Below are 26,216 nucleotides of genomic sequence, written 5' to 3' on the forward strand. Positions count from 1 at the left end.
GGAGCCACAGTATTTGAAATGGATGCAGGCCTCAGAAGGTAGACAAATTGTTATACCTCACTTCACCACTAGATGGCAACAACAGTCTAATGAAATATCATGCAGCCGTACAAACTGGCTGGAAAACTACAGTAAAAAACCCATGCCACTACAGAAAACTGTGCACAATAAAAAAGGAATGCCTGATAATAAAATCCCACAATAAATGTCGTTTGAAATGCACCTCAAGACATCACCATAAAGTATTAGACATCACAAAGCCAAATAAATACATCAAACTTTCACAGAATCCAAAACCTTTTATTAGAACAACACAGCAGATATAAAGGCCTATTGCAATCACACTGTCACCACTGGACGTGTGCTTCAACAACAAACAATATGCACTTCCCAAAAGAAAAACTAAACACAAAAATAAAGAAATTAAATTTAAAATAAATAAAACAAAAACAGCCGTTTTCCTTTGTTTTTTCTGTTGAACTGTCACAATGAAACGAAGGCCTCGTAACTCTGGGCTGAAGATTGATAAGTTAAGAAATCTATAGTCTCAACACAGAGCATTAAGGACCTAGCCTGGTCCCAGATCTCTTTGTGCCATCTAGCCAACTCCTATGGTCACAGTCTGACAATGAGTTGGCAAGATAGCACAAACAGATCTGGGACCAGGCTATCAAGGACCCAAACCCAAGAGAAGGACAGAAGGGGGAAAATCTCCTTCCTCCTAAAAGAGTCAAGAGTGGAAACTGCCTCCCTGATTATGTTTATATAAGCTTTTTAACTCCAATAGAGGATCAAATGAAGCACTCCATATAACTCTATGTGTTGTCGAGGAGTTGTGATCTGACACCACCGTCTGGTCTAGCCTAGTTGCCAGACCTGTAGAGGCTTAAGCAAACTTCTGACTTTCAATTTCATGGCATTGGTTGGCTAAAGCACATACTGACCTGGCAACCAAGCTAGGTTCTCTAGTGAAACTGAGATCAAGGTCTCAAATGCACCGCATGTATATCTTCACAACGAATACATGTCTGTTAGTGTTATAGCTTGAGCGACAGGTACAGAAGCAGTTAGACTGAGCGGGTGTGTGGCGGATGAATCTGAAGTGGAGAGAGAAGGCTCTCAGCCTCAGCACAGCTATGCACCGTGGCATAGATGCATGTCTAGAAAGTAGATCTGATACACATTAACTAAGGGCTCAATTCAATACATATCGCCGAAGTTCACATCCCATTGAGCCGACATATGCAGCGTTTACCACGAATGCAGTCTCCGCCAACGCGGGAAGATTGCTTTTAAATTTCAAATCGCGCTATAGCGCCGAACTTCGGCAATGGATTGAATCGAGCCCTAATACACAAAGCTCCAAACAGATACCTAGAGCCTCACCGTAGAAACAGATACCCAGAGCCTCACCGTAGAAACAGGACAGTGATTGTGACGCCCCTCTAAGTCAATCTGGTATTACATGTTTCAATCTTTTCAATCACATACACACCCTTTAAAAGAGAATAGAAAACCTCCCAAAAAACAGACAATCGCAGCGGTTGTGGAGAAAGAAAGAACAAATGAACTTAAAGCCTGTGGTGATGAATATTTAACTAAATAATAGCATACAAAATAATAATCAAACACATTTTGAGATGCATTTTCTGTTCTGAAATATTGATCTGTTTTTATATCCGGGTCCCAAATGGCACCCTATTCCCTCCCAAATGGCACCCTATTCCCTATATAGTGCACTACCTGGTCAAAAGTAGTGCACTATATAGGGAATAGGGTACCATTTGGGACTTAACCTTAAAGTCAATGAATCACACAATTCACACAAAACGTAGTACAAAGTCACTTTATGCCAGACCATCAAAAAAAAAGTCTAGCCTCACTTGGTAAGGGGATAGACACTGGCTTCTCACTGATGATGTTGGTTTCACTTAGGGTTCGAGAAACTAAAATGCATCAGAAACGGCACCCTAATTCCCTATATTGTGTACTACGTTTGACCTATGCTCGGCTCTGGTCAAAAGTAGTGCACTATATAGGGAATAGGGTGCCATTTGGAATGCACCCTGACGTTGGTTTCTAATGTTAGGAAGGAAGGGTCATGTTGACTGTTGGGATGACGCACTAGATGTCACGGTCTAACGGAATGAGACAAAGTAGCTAGACGTCAAGATATACACGGGCTGTGTCTGTCCCAAATGGCACCCTATTCCCCATGTAGTGCACTACTTTTGAAAAGAATATGAACAGACTTCCGCACCTGATTTGTCAACTGGGGCTCTACTTCAGCCAATCACGGGTCGTATTTCCACCCTAGGGTTTAACCCTTGTAGCGCCGGGGAGATTGCCGACCCGCCTCCCTCGTTATGAAGTTGATCTCCCTCTCCCCTTCACACGTCTCAACTCTTTGTGCGATAGCTCCCTTCAACAGTGTGTGGTTCTCCTATATTCACCCCTTAATTCCCCCCTCTGGTCAAATGACTGGTTTATACATAATGGTGGTTTCTTGGTTGTTGCCACATCATCTTTACAGATTTTTTTTCTTCAATATCTCGTAATTTATCTTATTACATTTTTTCTTATTTTTATTTTTTTTAATGATATATATTTAATAAAAATCTATATAACCCCAATTTAGAAATCTTATATACATGAAAAACGTTGAAAAGCGGCTAGCCTCCCCAACCCCCACTCCATGCCCACCCTTTTTTTTTTTTGTAATGTTTTCCTTCCTTCCACTACTATGGTATTAAGAAACCCCCACCACCATGGCATTAAGAAACCCCCACCATTTAATTGTTTTGTTGCTTTGCACCGTGAGCACGTTTAGAATTATGATAATCATAACAACCATGATCACGTCAACAGATTACTCAAAATTCACACTACTTCTTTTTTTGAGGGGGGGGGGACCAGTCTCAAAAATGTCAAAAACCCCTTGATGCAGTTAATCAAAACAAGATGGAGAGAGGAGAAAAACAAATGAGACGTAGGTCATTTTTTCCAACTGAAAAGAAAACCTTGTCTTTTTTTTTCATGTGTCCTCTAAGGGGTATCCTGTACAAAGAGAGACGGGTCGCTACGGGGGAGTCAGTGTTTGTGTCTCCAGTGTGTGTGTGTGTGTGTGTGTATATGAGCGTTCATCAGTCTCCCGTGTCTGTGTGTGTGTGTGTGTGTGTGTGTGTGTGTATCTCCCCCTGGTGGTGTGTCGGCGTGGCGTGCAGGAGCTTCACAGGGCATTGTCCACCTCACATCCCGCCCCGGCCGCATAGCGAAACGCCTGCAGGTTGGACACGCCGTGGAAATGGACGAACGCTCCCGCCACCACCAGGACGTGGAACAACTGATGAGAGTGGAACTAGAGACAGAGAGAGAGAGACAGAGAGACAGAGAGACAGAGAGAGAGAGAGAGAGAGAGAGAGAGAGAGAGAGAGAGAGAGAGAGAGAGAGAGAGAGAGAGAGAGAGAGAGAGAGAGAGAGAGAGAGAGAGAGAGAGAGAGAGAGAGAGAGAGAGAGAGATGATCAGTGAAGATTTCAGTTAGTTCTGATTTAGCCTCTGCTATGGTTGCTAGGTCACGGAGAGGCCTACATTAGTGTAACCGGAGTACCTGCCTGCGTGTGCCAAGTCAACTCCTTCACTCATTGTCATGTTTAGCTTGACAAGGACAGCCATGGAGTCGACAAGGGAACAAGCAGGACCAGGTTAACATTAATGTGCTCTGAGGATCAGAGATGGCGTCACTAAAATAGCCCATAGCTCCATGTACATAAAGATGGTCCACACAGTCAGCCGTACATCCAGGTGTGCCCCTAAGACACAGGAAGCATTAGTCCAGGGTTTCCCAAAACGCAATCCTCAGGACCCCAAGGGTGGGCACATTTTGGTTTTTGCCCTAGCACTACACAGCTGATTCAAATCACCAACTCATCATTAAGCTTTGATCATTTGAATCAGCTGTGTAATGTTAGGGCAAAAACCAAAACGTGCAGCCCTTGGGGTCCCGAGGACAGAGTTTGGGAAACGCTGCATTAGTCTGAATGAGGACATTTCAAGAAGAGAACCGTGATTGAGGAATAACTGTCAGGATTCCACACATTCCCAAAAGAGGGATTAGGGGAGGAGGCATTCTGTTATGTCTTCCTTCACATCCATGAAAACACCTGGAGCAGACTACAGAGGGTGTGTGTGTGTGTGTGTGTGTGTGTGTGTGTAAGGAGTTGGTGTAGACCAAATACCTGCCACACTACATTGCCCATCTAACTCAGTGATGTAACATGATGGCCCTTTTTCCCAGTCCTCTCCTCCTTTCTACGTGGGTAACACAGGGTTCATGTTGGGGCTGACTATCAACCATCTCAAGGACAGATGTAGAGAATGTGAGGTAATAATCCCCCCCCACAGTACGGTCCTAAAGCACTGTAACACACTGTTCCGGAGTGGGTAATAACCACCCACCCACTACACAGCCCGTGTCCCAAATGGTACCCTATTCCCTATGGAACTGCCAAAACAAAGGTAACATTAAAGGGATGACAGATACAAAGCAGGTGCTTCCACGCAGGTGTGGTTCCTGAGTTCATTAAGAAATTAAAACATCCCATCATGCTTAGGGTCATGTAGAAAAATGCCCAGTTGCCCATTATTTTGGCTACCATGGCTAGAAGAAGAGATCTCAGTGACTTTGAAAGAGGAGTCTCAAATGAGCATATGGGGTTTAAAGGGTGTGTGTGTGTGTGTGTCTCAGTCACCAGATCTCAACCCAATTGAACATTTACGGTAGATTCTGGAGCGGCGCCTGAGACAGCGTTTTCCACCACCATCAACAAAACACCAAATGATGGAATGACTGGTGGAAGAATGGTTTCACATCCCTCCAATATAGTTCCAGACACTTGTAGAATCTATGCCAAGGTGCATGGAAGCTGTTCTGGCTGGTGGTGGCCCAACGCCCTATTAAGACACTTTATGGTTCCTTTATTTAGGCAGTTACCTGTAGTACACTACTTTCCCCCTAGAGGTGCTGGTGAAAAGTAGTGCACTACATAGGGATTAGGGTGCCATTTTTGGTGAAAAGTAGTGCACTACATAGTGATTAGGGTGCCATTTTTGGTGAAAAGTAGTGCACTACATAGGGATTAGGGTGCCATTTGAGACGCAGCCTAAAGTACACATACTGTTCCAGAGAGGGTATTAAAGCCACCGTCCAGCTGAGGACCAGAGAAGGGGGGAGAGGGGCAGCGAGGCCCAGCCTGACGGCACTGATCTGAGCTAGCTCTCCCAGGCCTGTCCCCTCTCCAGCTGGGTGCTAATGGAGGGGAACGGCAGGGCAGGGGACAAGACACGGGGTGTGAGAGAGAGAGAGAGAGAGAGAGAGAGAGAGAGAGAGAGAGAGACAGAGAGAGACAGAGAGAGACAGAGAGAGAGACAGAGAGAGAGACAGAGAGAGAGACAGAGAGAGAGACAGAGAGAGAGACAGAGAGAGAGACAGAGAGAGAGACAGAGAGAGAGACAGAGAGAGAGACAGAGAGAGACAGAGAGAGAGACAGAGAGAGAGACAGAGAGAGAGACAGAGAGAGAGACAGAGAGACAGAGAGACAGAGAGACAGAGAGAGAGAGAGACAGAGAGAGAGAGAGACAGAGAGACAGAGAGACAGAGAGACAGAGAGACAGAGAGACAGAGAGACAGAGAGACAGAGAGACAGAGAGACAGAGAGACAGAGAGACAGAGAGACAGAGAGACAGAGAGACAGAGAGACAGAGACAGAGACAGAGACAGAGACAGAGACAGAGACAGAGACAGAGACAGAGACAGAGACAGAGACAGAGACAGAGAGACAGAGAGACAGAGAGACAGAGAGACAGAGACAGAGACAGAGACAGAGACAGAGACAGAGACAGAGACAGAGACAGAGACAGAGACAGAGACAGAGACAGAGACAGAGACAGAGACAGAGACAGAGACAGAGACGAGAGACAGAGAGACAGAGAGACAGAGAGACAGAGAGACAGAGAGACAGAGAGACAGAGAGACAGAGAGACAGAGAGACAGAGAGACAGAGAGACAGAGAGACAGAGAGACAGAGAGACAGAGAGACAGAGACAGAGAGAGAGAGAGAGAGAGAGAGAGAGAGAGAGAGAGGTTGCCCAATCTCTGTTTCCTCCAACCCAAAACAAACACACACATCTGGGATCAATCAGCCCACATAAAATAGCCAAAGACCTATATTTAACTCCACTGTGTGTGTGTGTGAGTTCCTGCATGCAGTCCCCATTGGTGTGTCCAAGCCCAGAGGTCCTCTACTTCTACCCACCCAGATGTCACATTTCCCTGGGAAGAACCTCTCTGGGATCCGTGCTGCGTAGATGCAGGCTCCAGAGATGTAGAGAGTAGCCATGAGGAGGAGCCAGCCCATCTGACCCATAGTAGTGGCTCTCGGCAAGCCCTCGGTGATGACAAAGTGCAGGGTGGGAACCACACCGCTCAGACCCAGACCTACAAACACTCCTGGGGACAGACAGACAGACAGGGGTTAATACAGAAGACAGCTACAGACCAAAACAGAATGACAGAAACCAACACCTGAGACAGAGAGACATGCGTGTAGAAACATCGTCCCAAAGCGTCCTCTGGAGAGACAGCCAGGGGCTTGTACACACCTGAGTGGTTACACCTGACACCTCACTCTACTCACACTGAGCTCTTTCTGTTTATTTCACTGATATTACATAAGGCCTCGCTACACATGACTGTCCACTGTTCCCAGAGAGAGCGAGAGGAAGGAAGGAAAGAAATGAGGGGAGGGGAGGGGAGGGGAGCAGGGGGGGAAGACTGCCAGTCTGAGGCCAGATAACCTCTGGGGGCAGCCTGGCACGTGGAAGGGAGAGGAGGAGGAGATCCCAGTCTTGATAAAAACTAAAATTATTAGATTACAAAACAAAAGCACACATAAACACACACACACGGTGACTGACCTGCTCTGACGCCGCGGTACTGTGGCTTAGCGAAGAAGTCACACTGCGAGACAACGATGGCAGAGACTCCTAGTATACAGACGACTACCAGGTAGATCAGCCTGGGGTTGGGAGAGCAGTAGAACGAGTAGTAGAGCCAGGGGACAAAGGAGCCCATGATCAGGAAGGCTATGCCTGAGTAGTCCAGTCTGGAGAGAGAGAGAGACAGATGAATGACCTGGACGAAAGAAATACATTGTTAATCAATCATTCCTTTTCCAAAGTACGCTTAGGCAATATGTACATTGTTACGTCATACCAATAAAGCAATTTGAAACTGATATATTTCGTTTTATTGACAGAGAGAGAGAGGGTTTTTTTTTATTTATTTTTATTGAACCTTTATTTAACTAGGCAAGTCAGTTAAGAACAAATTCTTATTTACAATGACGGCCTACACCGGCCAAACCCGGACGACGCTGGGACAATTGTGCGCAACCCTATGGGACTCCCAATCACGGCCGGTTGTGATACAGACTGGAATCGAACCAGGGGGTCTGTAGTGACGCCTCAAGCACTGAGATGCAGCGCCTTAGACCGCTGCGCCACTCGGGAGCCCGAGGTTAGACCGATGACGAAATATCTGCTCCATCGAATGCTTCAACCAATAGAAACAACGGAATAGTCCCAAAAATGCAAACTCAAGACAAATCAAGTGTACCCCGAATAGGCCCAATGAAAGTATTTGACACTGGTTCTGCTATCAACACACGTGGTGCAGTCTGGAGTCAGGTACAGTGAGGGAAAAAAGTATTTGATCCCCTGCTGATTTTGTACGGAAAAACGCATGTCAAAAATGTTATAAATTGATTTGCATTTTAATGAGGGAAATAAGTATTTGACCCCTCTGCAAAACATGACTTAGTACTTGGTGGCAAAACCCTTGTTGGCAATCACAGAGGTCAGATGTTTCTTGTAGTTGGCCACCAGGTTTGCACACATCTCAGGAGGGATTTTGTCCCACTCTTCTCCAAGTCATTAAGGTTTCGAGCCTGACGTTTGGCAACTTGAACCTTCAGCTCCCTCCACAGATTTTCTATGGGATTAAGGTCTGGAGACTGGCTAGGCCACTACAGGACCTTAATGTGCTTCTTCTTGAGCCACTCCTTTGTTGCCTTGGCCGTGTGTTTTGGGTCATTGTCATGCTGGAATACCCATCCACGACCCATTTTCAATGCCCTGGCTGAGGGAAGGAGGTTCTCACCCAAGATTTGACGGTACATGGCCCCGTCCATCGTCCCTTTGATGCGGTGAAGTTGTCCTGTCCCCTTAGCAGAAAAACACCCCCAAAGCATAATGTTTCCACCTCCATGTTTGACGGTGGGGATGGTGTTCTTGGGGGCAGCATTCCTCCTCCTTCAAACACGCGAGCTGAGTTGATGCCAAAGAGCTCGATTTTGGTCTCATCTGACCACAACACTTTCACCCAGTTCTCCTCTGAATCATTCAGATGTTCATTGGCAAACTTCAGACGGCCCTGTATATGTGCTTTCTTGAGCAGGGGGACCTTGCGGGCGCTGCAGGATTTCAGTCCTTCACAGCGTAGTGTGTTACCAATTGTTTTCTTGGTGACTATGGTCCCAGCTGCCTTGAGATCATTGACAAGATCCTCCCGTGTAGTTCTGGGCTGATTCCTCACCGTTCTCATGATCATTGCAACTCCACGAGGTGAGATCTTGCATGGAGCCCCAGGCCGAGGGAGATTGACCGTTCTTTTGTGTTTCTTCCATTTGCGAATAATCGCACCAACTGTTGTCACCTTCTCACCAAGCTGCTTGGCGATGGTCTTGTTGCCCATTCCAGCCTTGTGTAGGTCTACAATCTTGTCCCTGACATCATTGGAGAGCTCTTTGGTCTTGGCCATGGTGGAGAGTTTGGAATCTGATTGATTGATTGCTTCTGTGGACAGGTGTCGTTTATACAGGTAACAAACTGAGATTAGGAGCACTCCCTTTAAGAGTGTGCTCCTAATCTCAGCTCGCTACCTGTATAAAAGACACCTGGGAGCCAGAAATCTTTCTGATTGAGAGGGGGTCAAATACTTATTTCCCTCATTAAAACGCAAATCAATTTATAACATTTTTTTGGACATGCGTTTTTCTGGATTTTTTTGTTGTTATTCTGTCTCTCACTGTTCAAATAAATCTACCATTAAAATTATAGACTGATCATGTCTTTGTCAGTGGGGCAAACGTACAAAATCAGCAGGGGATCAAATACTTTTTTCCCCCTCACTGTATATGCAAGGAAAATATAACCATGGTCTTACTTGGAGAATACGCGCGAGACGCCCTCGGAGTGGCAGTAGACGGTGTGGAAGAGCCAGGAGAAGGAGAGACACAGGATGGCTCCGATGAAGAAGATACCGATCACTATCTTCTCCTGGAACGGGGCAGCAAAGTACATGTTGGAGCGGAACATATACATGATGCCCAGGCACAGGAAGAACAGACAGCCTGGAGGAAGGAGAGAGAGAGAGAGAGGGAGGGAGGGAGGGAGGGAGGGGGGAGAGAGAGAGAGAGAGAGGGAGAGAGAGAGGGAGGGGGAGATGAGATGGAGAGGGAGAAATAAATATTATTAATATTTCATCATTTAAAATGAACCCATCGATTAGTCATTAGAAACAATACGTTTCAGTATGTGATTCTACTACTATTCAAAATCTCTTGGAAAAACTCTTGAAGAGGGAGATGGGGAGAGAAATACTCATGTATTATTTATTTTAAGTGCTCATGCTCAATCGCTCATTAGAAACAATATGTAGCAGTTACAGCACATCATTCTAATGATAAAATAATTAATTTAAAATGATGAATGCGAGAGAGCGAGAGGTCTGTCTGAGCTCTCAGCTGTATACACGCTGAATCATACTGATCATATGGGCTCCTGTTCAAAGGTATGACCCAGCTAGCTCAGCTTTACTGAGTTTGGTCAAATATACTATAGATTTATAAAAAATGTCTGATTTATATTCTAACTTGTAGTCTCGCTTGCCAGTGGCTGTGGGAAGAGACTAAATCATCTGAGTTGTGATACCAGAAGTGTACACTAGGGAACAGTGGTGGGTAGAGAACACACTGTTTGTGTATGCACATGACATGTGTGGTGGGTGTGTCCCCTTGATTCAGTCAAGCTGAGTCACAATGTGTGCATCAGTCCTCTAAAGTCAGAGGGGGGTGTGTCCTCTAGTCCAGGGTTTCTCAAACTGGGTCCCGGGGCCCCCTCTGGGTGCACCTTTTGGTGTTCACCCTAGAATTACACAGCTGATTCAAATAACCAACTCATCAAGAATTTGTTATTTGAATCAGCTGTGTGGTGCTAGAGCAAAATCCAAAAGGTGCACCCAGGGGGGGCCCCGGGACCCAGTTTGAGAAACTCTGCTGTAGAGTCAGTAGACTGAGTCACACTATGCAGCAGATTCACCAGAAGGACACAAACACAGTGAGTTACTTCACTCTGCTAGAGAGAGGACCATAGTCATGTTGCCAGGCTGCCAGGCCAGCAGCACCAGACTGTGACTGACTGACTGGCTGACTGGGACTGGCTGACTGGGACTGGCTGACTGGGACTGGCTGACTGGGACTGGCTGGCTGGGACTGGCTGGCTGGGACTGGCTGGCTGGGACTGGCTGGCTGGGACTGGCTGACTGGGACTGGCTGACTGGGACTGGCTGACTGGGACTGGCTGACTGGGACTGGCTGGCTGGGACTGGCTGGCTGGGACTGGCTGGCTGGGACTGGTTGACTGGGACTGGCTGACTGGGACTGGCTGACTGGGACTGGCTGACTGGGACTGGCTGGCTGGGACTGGTTGACTGGGACTGGCTGACTGGGACTGGCTGACTGGGACTGGCTGGCTGGGACTGGTTGACTGGGACTGGCTGACTGGGACTGGCTGACTGGGACTGGCTGACTGGGACTGGCTGGCTGGGACTGGCTGACTGTGACCTCAGTGTGTAGACCTGTGTCATAACACCACAACAAGAGGACCGTGGGCTTCTTTCTGCTTTCAGACAACTGTGTGCTACATCCGTCTGCGGTTGTGCTGGCTGGAGTTTCTCCTGACTAATGTGATCTGTGTCACACAGTCTCATCAGCCTGCTTTCAGATGACTCTCTCTCTCTGCCTCATATCTGTGTTTATTTAGTATCTAATGACTCAGACCTGGAGGTTTTCCTGACTGTGACATGACCAGGGAAAAACTCTGGGCCCAAGAATGTTCTAGACCTAAAGAGGCTTTCCTGGTCAAATCCCAAGGTCAGGTAGAGCCTCCTGACCCGTAGCTACGGTGACATGTTTGATGGGGTGTTGTTGTGTGTGTTATTTGTTCTGTTTGATGCTCACCAGGACAGGAACCCTAACCCAGTTAAATGGTCTAACCCTAACCCAGTTAAATGGTCTAACCCTAACCCAGTTAAATGGTCTAACCCTAACCCAGTTAAATGGTCTAACCCTAACCCAGCTAAATGGTCTAACCCTAACCCAGCTAAATGGTCTAACCCTAACCCAGTTAAATGGGTCTAACCCTAACCCAGCTAAATGGTCTAACCCTAACCCAGCTAAATGGTCTGACCCTAACCCTGTTAAATGGGTCTAACCCTAACCCAGTTAAATGGGTCTAACCCTAACCCAGTTAAATGGGTCTAACCCTAACCCAGTTAAATGGGTCTAACCCTAACCCAGTTAAATGGTCTAACCCTAACCCAGTTAAATGGGTCTAACCCTAACCCAGTTAAATGGGTCTAACCCTAACCCAGTTAAATGGGTCTAACCCTAACCCAGTTAAATGGGTCTAACCCTAACCCAGTTAAATGGGTCTAACCCTAACCCAGTTAAATGGTCTAACCCTAACCCAGTTAAATGGGTCTAACCCTAACCCAGTTAAATGGGTCTAACCCTAACCCAGTTAAATGGTCTAACCCTAACCCAGTTAAATGGGTCTAACCCTAACCCAGTTAAATGGGTCTAACCCTAACCCAGTTAAATGGTCTAACCCTAACCCAGTTAAATGGGTCTAACCCTAACCCAGTTAAATGGTCTAACCCTAACCCAGTTAAATGGTCTAACCCTAACCCAGTTAAATGGTCTAACCCTAACCCAGTTAAATGGTCTAACCCTAACCCAGTTAAATGGTCTAACCCTAACCCAGTTAAATGGGTCTAACCCTAACCCAGTTAAATGGTCTAACCCTAACCCAGTTAAATGGGTCTAACCCTAACCCAGTTAAATGGGTCTAACCCTAACCCAGTTAAATGGTCTAACCCTAACCCAGTTAAATGGTCTAACCCTAACCCAGTTAAAGGGTCTAACCCTAACCCAGTTAAAGGGTCTAACCCTAACCCAGTTAAATGGGTCTAACCCTAACCCAGTTAAATGGGTCTAACCCTAACCCAGTTAAATGGGTCTAACCCTAACCCAGTTAAATGGGTCTAACCCTAACCCAGTTAAATGGGTCTAACCCCTAACCCAGTTAAATGGGTCTAACCCTAACCCAGTTAAATGGTCTAACCCTAACCCAGTTAAATGGTCTGACCCTAACCCAGTTAAATGGGTCTAACCCTAACCCAGTTAAATGGGTCTAACCCTAACCCAGTTAAATGGGTCTAACCCTAACCCAGTTAAATGGGTCTAACCCTAACCCAGTTAAATGGGTCTAACCCTAACCCAGTTAAATGGGTCTAACCCTAACCCAGTTAAATGGGTCTAACCCTAACCCAGTTAAATGGGTCTAACCCTAACCCAGTTAAATGGGTCTAACCCTAACCCAGTTAAATGGGTCTAACCCTAACCCAGTTAAATGGGTCTAACCCTAACCCAGTTAAATGGGTCTAACCCTAACCCAGTTAAATGGTCTAACCCTAACCCAGTTAAATGGTCTAACCCTAACCCAGTTAAATGGTCTAACCCTAACCCAGTTAAATGGGTCTAACCCTAACCCAGTTAAATGGTCTAACCCTAACCCAGTTAAATGGTCTAACCCTAACCCAGTTAAAGGGTCTAACCCTAACCCAGTTAAAGGGTCTAACCCTAACCCAGTTAAATGGGTCTAACCCTAACCCAGTTAAATGGGTCTAACCCTAACCCAGTTAAAGGGTCTAACCCTAACCCAGTTAAATGGTCTAACCCTAACCCAGTTAAATGGGTCTAACCCTAACCCAGTTAAATGGGTCTAACCCTAACCCAGTTAAATGGGTCTAACCCTAACCCAGTTAAATGGGTCTAACCCTAACCCAGTTAAATGGGTCTAACCCTAACCCAGTTAAATGGGTCTAACCCTAACCCAGTTAAATGGGTCTAACCTAACCCAGTTAAATGGTCTAACCCTAACCCAGTTAAATGGTCTGACCCTAACCCAGTTAAATGGGTCTAACCCTAACCCAGTTAAATGGGTCTAACCCTAACCCAGTTAAATGGGTCTAACCCTAACCCAGTTAAATGGGTCTAACCCTAACCCAGTTAAATGGGTCTAACCCTAACCCAGTTAAATGGGTCTAACCCTAACCCAGTTAAATGGTCTAACCCTAACCCAGTTAAAGGGTCTAACCCTAACCCAGTTAAAGGGTCTAACCCTAACCCAGTTAAATGGGTCTAACCCTAACCCAGTTAAATGGGTCTAACCCTAACCCAGTTAAATGGGTCTAACCCTAACCCAGTTAAATGGGTCTAACCCTAACCCAGTTAAATGGGTCTAACCCTAACCCAGTTAAATGGGTCTAACCCTAACCCAGTTAAATGGGTCTAACCCTAACCCAGTTAAATGGGTCTAACCCTAACCCAGTTAAATGGTCTAACCCTAACCCAGTTAAATGGTCTGACCCTAACCCAGTTAAATGGGTCTAACCCTAACCCAGTTAAATGGGTCTAACCCTAACCCAGTTAAATGGGTCTAACCCTAACCCAGTTAAATGGGTCTAACCCTAACCCAGTTAAATGGTCTAACCCTAACCCAGTTAAATGGTCTGACCCTAACCCAGTTAAATGGGTCTAACCCTAACCCAGTTAAATGGTCTAACCCTAACCCAGTTAAATGGTCTAACCCTAACCCAGTTAAATGGGTCTAACCCTAACCCAGTTAAATGGTCTGACCCTAACCCAGTTAAATGGTCTAACCCTAACCCAGTTAAATGGTCTAACCCTAACCCAGTCAAGTGGTCTAACCCTAACCCAGTCAAATGGTCTAACCCTAACCCAGTTAAATGGTCTAACCCTAACCCAGTTAAATGGTCTAACCCTAACCCAGTTAAATGGGTCTAACCCTAACCCAGTTAAATGAGTCTAACCCTAACCCAGTTAAATGGTCTAACCCTAACCCAGTTAAATGGGTCTAACCCTAACCCAGTTAAATGGTCTAACCCTAACCCAGCTAAATGGTCTAACCCTAACCCAGCTAAATGGGTCTAACCCTAACCCAGCTAAATGGTCTAACCCTAACCCAGCTAAATGGTCTAACCCTAACCCAGTCAAATGGGTCTAACCCTAACCCAGTTAAATGGTCTAACCCTAACCCAGCTAAATGGGTTAACCCTAACCCAGCTAAATGGGTCTAACCCTAACCCAGCTAAATGGTCTAACCCTAACCCAGTTAAATGGTCTAACCCTAACCCAGCTAAATGGTCTAACTCTAACCCAGCTAAATGGTCTAACCCTAACCCAGCTAAATGGGTCTAACCCTAACCCAGCTAAATGGTCTAACCCTAACCCAGCTAAATGGTCTAACCCTAACCCAGCTAAATGGGACTATGTGAACATTCAGTTCTCCGTTTACTCAGAGGCCCTGTCCTTATTTAATGCCCAACACATCTGCGCTGGAGCGGAAGAGAGTCTGTGTGTATGTATGTGTGTGTAGTCTGTGTGTATGTATGTGTGTGTGTAGTCTGAGTGTGTGTGTGTGTGTATAGACGGTGTATGTGCGCGTGGTTTGCCCTGTGCTCTCATATTGTATCATTTCTGCACGTGTGAGCAGGGAGCAGATCTCATGTTAGTCTGTCTGTGTTCTGGCCGGTCCTTAGTCTGACTCAGACAGTGTGTGTGTGTGAAAGTAGCAGAGGGCTAGAGCAGAGAGTGGGGAACGTTAACTCCATTACTGGTGATTAGGGCAGGACGTTATGACATGGCAGATTAATGACACACAAGGACAAACAGATAGTAGTAAACACTGTGTTTATCCTCTGTGTGGGTGGCTCAGCTGTGGCCTGCTAATTATCTCTCTCTCACCCCCCTCTCTGATCATCTACTACACCCCCCCCCGCTCCTCTACTACACCCCCCCCCCGCTCCTCTACTACACCCCCCTCTGCTCCTCTACTACCCCCCCTCTGCTCCTCTACTACACCCCCCTGCTCCTCTACTACACCCCCCTGCTCCTCTATTACACCCCCCTGCTCCTCTACTACACCCCCCTGCTCCTCTACTACACCCCCCTCTGCTCCTCTACTACACCCCCCTCTGCCCTCTACTACACCCCCCCCTCTGCTCCTCTACTACACCCCCCGCTCCTCTACTACCCCCCCGCTCCTCTACTACACCCCCCTGCTCCTCTACTACACCCCCCTCTGCTCCTCTACTACAACCCCCCCTCTGCTCCTCTACTACACCCCCCTCTGCACCTCTACTACACCCACCTCTGCTCCTCTACTACACCCCCCTCTGCACCTCTACTACACCCCCCTCTGCTCCTCTACTACACCCCCCTCTGCTCCTCTACTACACCCCCCTGCTCCTCTACTACACCCCCCTCTGCTCCTCTACTACACCCCCCCTCTGCTCCTCTACTACACCCCCCTCTGCTCCTCTACTACACCCCCCCTGCTCCTCTACTACACCCCCCTGCTCCTCTACTACACCCCCCTCTGCTCCTCTACTACACCCCCTCTCTGCTCCTCTACTACACCCCCCTCTGCTCCTCTACTACACCCCCCCTCTGCTCCTCTACTACACCCCCCTCTGCTCCTCTACTACACCCCCCTCTGCTCCTCTACTACACCCCCCCTCTGCTCCTCTACTACACCCCCCCGCTGCTCCTCTACTACACCCCCCCGCTCCTCTACTACACCCCCCTCTGCTCCTCTACTACACCCCCCTCTGCTCCTCTACTACACCCCCCGCTCCTCTACTACACCCCCCCTCTGCTCCTCTACTACACCCCCCCTCTGCTCCTCTACTACACCCCCCCTGCTCCTCTACTACACCCCCCCTCTGCTCCTCTACTACACCCCCCCTCTGCTCCTCTACTACACCCCCCTCTGCTCCTCTACTACACCCCCCCGCTCCTCTACTACACCCCCTCTCTGCTCCTCTACTACACCCCCCTCTGCTCCTCTACTACACCCCCGCTCCCTCTACTAGACCCCCCTCTGCTCCTCTACTAGACCCCCCTCTGCTCCTCTACTCTACCCCCTCTCTGCTCCTCTACTACACCCCCCCCTGCTCCTCTACTACACCCCCCTGCTCCTCTACTACACCCCCTGCTCCTCTACTACACCCCCCTCTGCTCCTCTACTACACCCCCCTCTGCTCCTCTACTACACCCCCCCCCCTCTGCTCCTCTACTACACCCCCCGCTGCTCCTCTACTACACCCCCCGCTCCTCTACTACACCCCCCTGCACCTCTACTACACCCCCCTGCTCCTCTACTACACCCCCCTGCACCTCTACTACACCCCCCTCTGCTCCTCTACTACACCCCCCTCTGCTCCTCTACTACACCCCCTGCTCCTCTACTACACCCCCCTGCACCTCTACTACACCCCCCCTGCTCCTCTACTACACCCCCCTGCTCCTCTACTACACCCCCTCTGCTCCTCTACTACACCCCCCGCTCCTCTACTCCACCCCCCTGCTCCTCTACTACACCCCCCCTGCTCCTCTACTCCACCCCCTGCTCCTCTACTACACCCCCCTGCTCCTCTACTACACCCCCCTGCTCCTCTACTCTACCCCCCCTCTGCTCCTCTACTACACCCCCCCCGCTCCTCTACTACACCCCCCTCTGCTCCTCTACTACACCCCCCTCTGCTCCTCTACTACACCCCCCTCTGCTCCTCTACTACACCCCCCCTCTGCTCCTCTACTACACCCCCCTGCTCCTCTACTACACCCCTCCTCTACTACACCCCCCTCTCTGTTCCTCTTTTGATGTATTTGGTGGTCCCCGGAACAGAAAAGGTTGGGAACCACTGCTCTGTGATCTAATTAGCTGTGTGTTTCTAACGGTGTAGTGTGATCTAATTAGCTGTGTGTTTCTAACAGTGTAGTGTGATCTAATTAGCTGTGTGTTTCTAACGGTGTAGTGTGATCTAATTAGCTGTGTGTTTCTAACGGTGTAGTGTGATCTAATTAGCTGTGTGTTTCTAACGGTGTAGTGTGATCCTAATTAGCTGTGTGTTTCTAACGGTGTAGTGTGATCTAATTAGCTGTGTGTTTCTAACGGTGTAGTGTGATCTAATTAGCTGTGTGTTTCTAACGGTGTAGTGTGATCTAATTAGCTGTGTGTTTCTAACGGTGTAGTGTGATCTAATTAGCTGTGTGTTTCTAACGGTGTAGTGTGATCTAATTAGCTGTGTGTTTCTAACGGTGTAGTGTGATCTAATTAGCTGTGTGTTTCTAACGGTGTAGTGTGATCTAATTAGCTGTGTGTTTCAAACGGTGTAGTATGATCTAATTAGCTGTGTGTTTCTAACGGTGTAGTGTGATCTAATTAGCTGTGTGTTTCTAACGGTGTAGTGTGATCTAATTAGCTGTGTGTTTCTAACGGTGTAGTGTGATCTAATTAGCTGTGTGTTTCAAACGGTGTAGTGTGATCTAATTAGCTGTGTGTTTCTAACGGTGTAGTGTGATCTAATTAGCTGTGTGTTTCTAACGGTGTCGTGTGATCTAATTAGCTGTGTGTTTCTAACGGTGTAGTGTGATCTAATTAGCTGTGTGTTTCTAACGGTGTAGTGTGATCTAATTAGCTGTGTGTTTCTAACGGTGTAGTGTGATCTAATTAGCTGTGTGTTTCTAACGGTGTAGTGTGATCTAATTAGCTGTGTGTTTCTAACGGTGTAGTGTGATCTAATTAGCTGTGTGTTTCTAACGGTGTAGTGTGATCTAATTAGCTGTGTGTTTCTAACGGTGTAGTGTGATCTAATTAGCTGTGTGTTTCTAACGGTGTAGTGTGATCTAATTAGCTGTGTGTTTCTAACGGTGTAGTGTGATCTAATTAGCTGTGTGTTTCTAACGGTGTAGTGTGATCTAATTAGCTGTGTGTTTCTAACGGTGTAGTGTGATCTAATTAGCTGTGTGTTTCTAACGGTGTAGTGTGATCTAATTAGCTGTGTGTTTCTAACGGTGTAGTGTGATCTAATTAGCTGTGTGTTTCTAACGGTGTAGTGTGATCTAATTAGCTGTGTGTTTCTAACGGTGTAGTGTGATCTAATTAGCTGTGTGTTTCTAACGGTGTAGTGTGATCTAATTAGCTGTGTGTTTCTAACGGTGTAGTGTGATCTAATTAGCTGTGTGTTTCTAACGGTGTAGTGTGATCTAATTAGCTGTGTGTTTCTAACGGTGTAGTGTGATCTAATTAGCTGTGTGTTTCTAACGGTGTAGTGTGATCTAATTAGCTGTGTGTTTCTAACGGTGTAGTGTGATCTAATTAGCTGTGTGTTTCTAACGGTGTAGTGTGATCTAATTAGCTGTGTGTTTCTAACGGTGTCGTGTGATCTAATTAGCTTTTAAGTCACTCAAACCAAAGTAAATGTCACCACCAAAGACATTCATTTGCTAGCTTTGTTTGAAAAATGTGTTTGAATTTAAATGCTAGCTTGGTGCGTGTCCCCTGACTCCTCTCTTACCCAGCAGGTGAGTCCAGATGTTGCCCGTCTCAGTGTGGATCCTGAAGATGCTCTTGAAGCAGGCCCTGAAGGAGGGCATGGGTGGCCGGTGTCCGTGGCGGAGATACTCATTGTCCTTCAGCCACTCAGGCAGCACGTCATGGGGAATAACACGCCACCGACCTTCCCATACCTTGGAAGAAGACACAGGGAAAGGAGTGTAAGCTGTTCATAATGTTTTCCTCTGAAGCGGGATTGAACTTGAGCTATAAATAAAATAACAGAAGGGAGGAAAAAAAGGAGACTTTTTCTTTCATGTATTTACCTTATATTTACGTTTTATGTTTAGGGTGAAGTCACATATCCAGTGTAGACGCTGGCTGGGACATAGCATAAAACAGATGAAGACATGCAGACAATTGCTTACAGTGGAGTTATTTAACCTGTGTGTAGTACCAGTGCCATTGCTGCTGACCCAGTCCAGCTGTAATCAGTTTCACTCAGAGACCCGGCCCAAACTCTCCAGTCGTTAGGTTTAGCTGACTACAGCCATTAATATAGAGACAACTCTCCAGTCGTTAGGTTTAGCTGACTACAGTCATTAATAGGTTCAGCTGACTACAGTCATTAATATAGAGACAACTCTCCAGTCGTTAGGTTTAGCTGACTACAGTCATTAATATAGAGACAACTCTTCAGTCGTTAGGTTTAGCTGACTACAGCCATTAATATAGAGACAACTCTCCAGTCGTTAGGTTTAGCTGACTACAGTCATTAATATAGAGACAACTCTCCAGTCGTTAGGTTTAGCTGACTACAGCCATTAATATAGAGACAACTCTCCAGTCGTTAGGTTTAGCTGACTACAGTCATTAATATAGAGACAACTCTCCAGTCGTTAGGTTTAGCTGACTACAGCCATTAATATAGAGACAACTCTCCAGTCGTTAGGTTTAGCTGACTACAGCCATTAATATAGAGACAACTCTCCAGTCGTTAGGTTTAGCTGACTACAGTCATTAATATAGAGACAACTCTCCAGTCGTTAGGTTTAGCTGACTACAGTCATTAATATAGAGACAACTCTCCAGTCGTTAGGTTTAGCTGACTACAGCCATTAATATAGAGACAACTCTCCAGTCGTTAGGTTTAGCTGACTACAGCCATTAATATAGAGACAACTCTCCAGTCGTTAGGTTTAGCTGACTACAGTCATTAATATAGAGACAACTCTCCAGTCGTTAGGTTTAGCTGACTACAGTCATTAATATAGAGACAACTCTCCAGTCGTTAGGTTTAGCTGACTACAGCCATTAATATAGAGACAACTCTCCAGTCGTTAGGTTTAGCTGACTACAGCCATTAATATAGAGACAACTCTCCAGTCGTTAGGTTTAGCTGACTACAGCCATTAATATAGAGACAACTCTCCAGTCGTTAGGTTTAGCTGACTACAGTCATTAATATAGAGACAACTCTCCAGTCGTTAGGTTTAGCTGACTACAGCCATTAATATAGAGACAACTCTCCAGTCGTTAGGTTTAGCTGACTACAGCCATTAATATAGAGACAACTCTCCAGTCGTTAGGTTTAGCTGACTACAGCCATTAATATAGAGACAACTCTCCAGTCGTTAGGTTTAGCTGACTACAGCCATTAATATAGAGACAACTCTCCAGTCGTTAGGTTTAGCTGACTACAGTCATTAATATAGAGACAACTCTCCAGTCGTTAGGTTTAGCTGACTACAGTCATTAATATAGAGACAACTCTCCAGTCGTTAGGTTTAGCTGACTACAGCCATTAATATAGAGACAACTCTCCAGTCGTTAGGTTTAGCTGACTACAGCCATTAATATAGAGACAACTCTCCAGTCGTTAGGTTTAGCTGACTACAGCCATTAATATAGAGACAACTCTCCAGTCGTTAGGTTTAGCTGACTACAGCCATTAATATAGAGACAACTCTCCAGTCGTTAGGTTTAGCTGACTACAGCCATTAATATAGAGACAACTCTCCAGTCGTTAGGTTTAGCTGACTACAGTCATTAATATAGAGACAACTCTCCAGTCGTTAGGTTTAGCTGACTACAGCCATTAATATAGAGACAACTCTCCAGTCGTTAGGTTTAGCTGACTACAGCCATTAATATAGAGACAACTCTCCAGTCGTTAGGTTTAGCTGACTACAGCCATTAATATAGAGACAACTCTCCAGTCGTTAGGTTTAGCTGACTACAGCCATTAATATAGAGACAACTCTCCAGTCGTTAGGTTTAGCTGACTACAGCCATTAATATAGAGACAACTCTCCAGTCGTTAGGTTTAGCTGACTACAGCCATTAATATAGAGACAACTCTCCAGTCGTTAGGTTTAGCTGACTACAGCCATTAATATAGAGACAACTCTCCAGTCGTTAGGTTTAGCTGACTACAGCCATTAAAACAGGGAGCAGGATCACTGAGGCAATTACTGTACAATCTGACGGAGTTCAACAAACACACACAGGGGAATGCACACACAGACACAAATACACACACAGGCACGCCACACACACACACACACACACACACGGACAGACACACACACGGATACACCACGGACAGACACACGAGCATGTTAAATGCACACACACACTAAATGTAAGGGTGTGCAGAGCCGTGGTCAGGTAAGTAACACTCCTGACATTAACAACATGTAGGCCTCCCCACCGCAGACCAGGGCCCACTCCTCTCTGTATCCCCATCCCTTTCTATGCCCGTCTCAATACAAGCAGACCAGGGCCCACTCCTCTCTGTATCCCCATCCCTTTCTATGCCCGTCTCAATACAAGCAGACCAGGGCCCACTCCTCTCTGTATCCCCATCCCTTTCTATGCCCGTCTCAATACAAGCAGACCAGGGCCCACTCCTCTCTGTATCCCCATCCCTTTCTATGCCCGTCTCAATACAAGCAGAAATAAATACTTTTTAAAAATGCAAGCGTGCAGCTAGGAGTAGCTGTGGTCAGGATACACTGCAGCTAGGAGTAGCTGCTGTCAGGACAGGCACTAGGAACAGAGTAGCTGCTGTCAGGACAGGCACTAGGAACAGAGTAGCTGCTGTCAGGACAGACACTAGGAACAGAGTAGCTGCTGTCAGGACAGGCACTAGGAACAGAGTAGCTGCTATCAGGACAGGCACTAGGAACAGAGTAGCTGCTGTCAGGACAGGCACTAGGAACAGAGTAGCTGCTATCAGGACAGGCACTAGGAACAGAGTAGCTGCTATCAGGACAGGCACTAGGAACAGAGTAGCTGCTATCAGGACAGACACTAGGAACAGAGTAGCTGCTGTCAGGACAGGCACTAGGAACAAAGTAGCTGCTGTCAGGACAGGCACTAGGAACAGAGTAGCTGCTATCAGGACAGGCACTAGGAACAGAGTAGCTGCTGTCAGGACAGGCATTAGGAACAGAGTAGCTGCTGTCAGGACAGGCACTAGGAACAGAGTAGCTGCTGTCAGGACAGGCACTAGGAACAGAGTAGCTGCTGTCAGGACAGACACTAGGAACAGAGTAGCTGCTGTCAGGACAGGCACTAGGAACAGAGTAGCTGCTGTCAGGACAGGCACTAGGAACAGAGTAGCTGCTGTCAGGACAGACACTAGGAACAGAGTAGCTGCTGTCAGGACAGGCACTAGGAACAGAGTAGCTGCTGTCAGGACAGGCACTAGGAACAGAGTAGCTGCTGTCAGGACAGACACTAGGAACAGAGTAGCTGCTGTCAGGACAGGCACTAGGAACAGAGTAGCTGCTGTCAGGACAGACACTAGGAACAGAGTAGCTGCTGTCAGGACAGGCACTAGGAACAGAGTAGCTGCTGTCAGGACAGGCACTAGGAACAGAGTAGCTGCTGTCAGGACAGGCACTAGGAACAGAGTAGCTGCTGTCAGGACAGGCACTAGGAACAGAGTAGCTGCTATCAGGACAGGCACAAGGAACAGAGTAGCTGCTGTCAGGACAGGCACAAGGAACAGAGTAGCTGCTGTCAGGACAGACACTAGGAACAGAGTAGCTGCTGTCAGGACAGGCACTAGGAACAGAGTAGCTGCTGTCAGTGTAGTGGTGGGTTTCACCAGGGTTGGTCCATGGTTCAAAATAAACATAACATGTCTTATAGCACCTTGCTGACCCTTTCACCACTGTGTTGGACTACTGTTCCACATGCCACCCTATTCCCTATGTAATCCCTGTGTTGGACTACTGTTCCACAGGCCACCCTATTCCTATGTAATCCCTGTGTTGGACTACTGTTCCACAGGCCACCCGATTCCCTATGTAATCCCTGTGTTGGACTACTGTTCCACAGGCCACCCGATTCCCTATGTAGGACTACTGTTCCACAGGCCACCCGATTCCCTATGTAATCCCTGTGTTGGACTACTGTTCCACAGGCCACCCGATTCCCTATGTAATCCCTGTGTTGGACTACTGTTCCACAGGCCACCCTATTCCCTATGTAATCCCTGTGTTGGACTACTGTTCCACAGGCCACCCTATTCCCTATGTAATCCCTGTGTTGGACTTCTGTTCCACAGGCCACCCTATTCCCTATGTAATCCCTGTGTTGGACTACTGTTCCACAGGCCACCCTATTCCCTATGTAATCCCTGTGTTGGACTACTGTTCCACAGGCCACCCTATTCCCTATGTAATCCCTGTGTTGGACTACTGTTCCACAGGCCACCCGATTCCCTATGTAATCCCTGTGTTGGACTACTGTTCCACAGGCTACCCTATTCCCTATGTAATCCCTGTGTTGGACTACTGTTCCACAGGCCACCCTATTCCCTATGTAATCCCTGTGTTGGACTACTGTTCCACAGGCCCCTAATTTGGAAATTGGGTAGTGCATCATCACTTTTTCTCTTGTTATGTCATTCACTAACAGACCTTAGAAAGCTATTTATAACCTGTCAGAAATGTCCAGTTGATCTACTACTAGTCCATGTTAGCTAGATAGGTAAATTAGGCTCCCCAGCTATCTACATCTTGTAGTTATCATGGCCAGATTACGTGCCCAGGGGCCTCCACCCCCAGGGGGCCCACATTGATTTTGTTGAGTCACTCAGGTATTATATGAACACACATATTACATGGCAAAATATGTAGAATTGCAGGAAATGTGCTTTAAAAACTGCAAAACGTTCTCTCCCACCCCAACAAGAGGGATGTGAACAGTTTGGGGTCACAGTACCCCTGATATAGGCCTATACTGCGGATACAGACACATGCAGAATGTGTAGCTAGGTCTATGCACGTGGCTTCTCTATTTGGCAACGCTAGAGGGAGAGGGAGAGGGAGAGGGAGAGGGAGAGGGAGAGGAGAGGAGAGGAGAGGAGAGGAGAGGAGAGGAGAGGAGAGGAGAGGAGGGAGAGGAGGAGAGGAGAGGAGAGGAGAGGAGAGGGGAGAGGAGAGGAGAGGAGAGGAGAGGAGAGGAGAGGAGAGGAGAGGAGAGGAGAGGAGAGGAGAGGAGAGGAGAGGAGAGGAGAGGAGAGGAGAGGAGAGGAGAGGAGAGGAGAGGAGAGGAGAGGAGAGGAGAGGAGAGGAGAGGAGAGGAGAGGAGAGGAGAGGGAGAGGAGAGGGAGAGGTGTGTGTACAGTGTTAGACCTGAAGGTCTGGTGACCACTCATGTGACACTAACGTCTCTCCGGGCTAGCTGACGTGGTCAGGAACACAAAGGCTGAGGCCCAAATGGCACCCTCTTGCCTATACAGTGCACTACTTTAGACCAGGGCCCCTATACAGTGCACTACTTTAGACCAGGGCCCATAACAGGAGAGCCAGAAACAGTTGTTGTTGACTAATTCTGAGTCATCAAGTGATTTATTTCTGTAATTGAAAGCCTGCTGTTTGCCATTTCAGCACAAGCTAGACGTTGTCGGTTCCCATCAACTGCGGAATTCTGAGAAGTGTAGGTTCATTTCTAGTTTCAGAGTACATATTGCAGGGCTGTGTCCAGTAGGGCACACATAGCAGAACATTTAGCAACAGATACATTTGTTTTATTGGATAAGTTAATGTGTAGAACCTCCCTGTTTCAAAACGTTTTCTCCCTACTGAACATGACCAACATGCTACATAACCCACTGGGGTGACAGAGAGAGATGAACAAACCTCTGTGTGATAATGACTGGACGAATAGACTGATCTAAATGTCACCCTGATCAAAAGTAGTGCATTTTACAGAGAAAAGGGTGCCATTTGGGACACAGCCTTGATGAATAGAGGAAGCTATCAGGGAGAAAAGCTGTTATTGGTGATGGTGGGGGGGAAGAATGATAAAGCAGAAAGAGGTCTGAGGTCTAGACGGACTTTAGGCTACCGGACACCCCACCCCCCTCTTTTACGCTGCTGCTACTCTGTTTATTATCTATGCATAGTCACTTTAACTCTACCCACATATTACCTCAATTACCTCGACTAACCTGTGCCACCGCACATTGCCTCTGTACCAGTACCCCCTGTATATAGCCTCCCTACTGTTATTTTTATTTTACTGCTGCTCTTTAATTATTTGCTTGAATTTTTGACTTCTCTATTTTTGACTTAACACTTTTATATTTTCTTTTTAAAAACGGCATTGTTGGTTAAGGGCTTGTAAGTAAGCATTTCATGTAATGTCTACACCTGTTGTATTCGGTGCATGTGGCAAATAACATTTGATTTGAGATGTTACACACTTCTGGATGGCTGTTATAAACAGGTGCTGAACCAGACAGTCTAGACGGATGGCTGTTATAAACAGGTGCTGAACCAGACAGTCTAGACGGATGGCTGTTATAAACAGGTGCTGAACCAGACAGTCTAGACGGATGGCTGTTATAAACAGGTGCTGAACCAGACAGTCTAGACGGATGGCTGTTATAAACAGGTGCTGAACCAGACAGTCTAGACGGATGGCTGTTATAAACAGGTGCTGAACCAGACAGTCTAGACGGATGGCTGTTATAAACAGGTGCTGAACCAGACAGTCTAGACGGATGGCTGTTATAAACAGGTGCTGAACCAGACAGTCTAGACGGATGGCTGTTATAAACAGGTGCTGAACCAGACAGTCTAGACGGATGGCTGTTATAAACAGGTGCTGAACCAGACAGTCTAGACGGATGGCTGTTATAAACAGGTGCTGAACCAGACAGTCTAGACGGATGGCTGTTATAAACAGGTGCTGAACCAGACAGTCTAGACGGATAGCTGTTATAAACAGGTGCTGAACCAGACAGTCTAGACGGATGGCTGTTATAAACAGGTGCTGAACCAGACAGTCTAGACGGATGGCTGTTATAAACAGGTGCTGAACCAGACAGTCTAGACGGATGGCTGTTATAAACAGGTGCTGAACCAGACAGTCT

The 26,216-nt window shown here is 47.0% G+C and overlaps 1 protein-coding gene across 1 annotated transcript in view; it reads right to left on the bottom strand.

The window, feature by feature from the left end:
• Positions 1 to 284: 284 nt before the first annotated feature.
• LOC121569975 (adiponectin receptor protein 2-like) overlaps positions 285 to 26,216 on the bottom strand; it is a 77,179-nt gene continuing 51,247 nt past the window's right edge. The window contains exons 4-8 of the mRNA XM_041881371.2: positions 18,843 to 19,014; positions 9,282 to 9,468; positions 6,974 to 7,161; positions 6,313 to 6,506; positions 285 to 3,358 (exon numbers count right to left, since the gene is read on the bottom strand). Coding sequence (XP_041737305.2) covers positions 3,230 to 3,358; positions 6,313 to 6,506; positions 6,974 to 7,161; positions 9,282 to 9,468; positions 18,843 to 19,014 — 870 coding nt within the window. The 3' untranslated portion in view covers positions 285 to 3,229. The remainder of the gene's footprint in view (positions 3,359 to 6,312; positions 6,507 to 6,973; positions 7,162 to 9,281; positions 9,469 to 18,842; positions 19,015 to 26,216) is intronic.

The sequence above is a fragment of the Coregonus clupeaformis genome, unplaced genomic scaffold (assembly GCF_020615455.1).
Source record: "Coregonus clupeaformis isolate EN_2021a unplaced genomic scaffold, ASM2061545v1 scaf0602, whole genome shotgun sequence".
In the NCBI taxonomy this organism is placed as follows: Eukaryota; Metazoa; Chordata; class Actinopteri; order Salmoniformes; family Salmonidae; genus Coregonus; species Coregonus clupeaformis.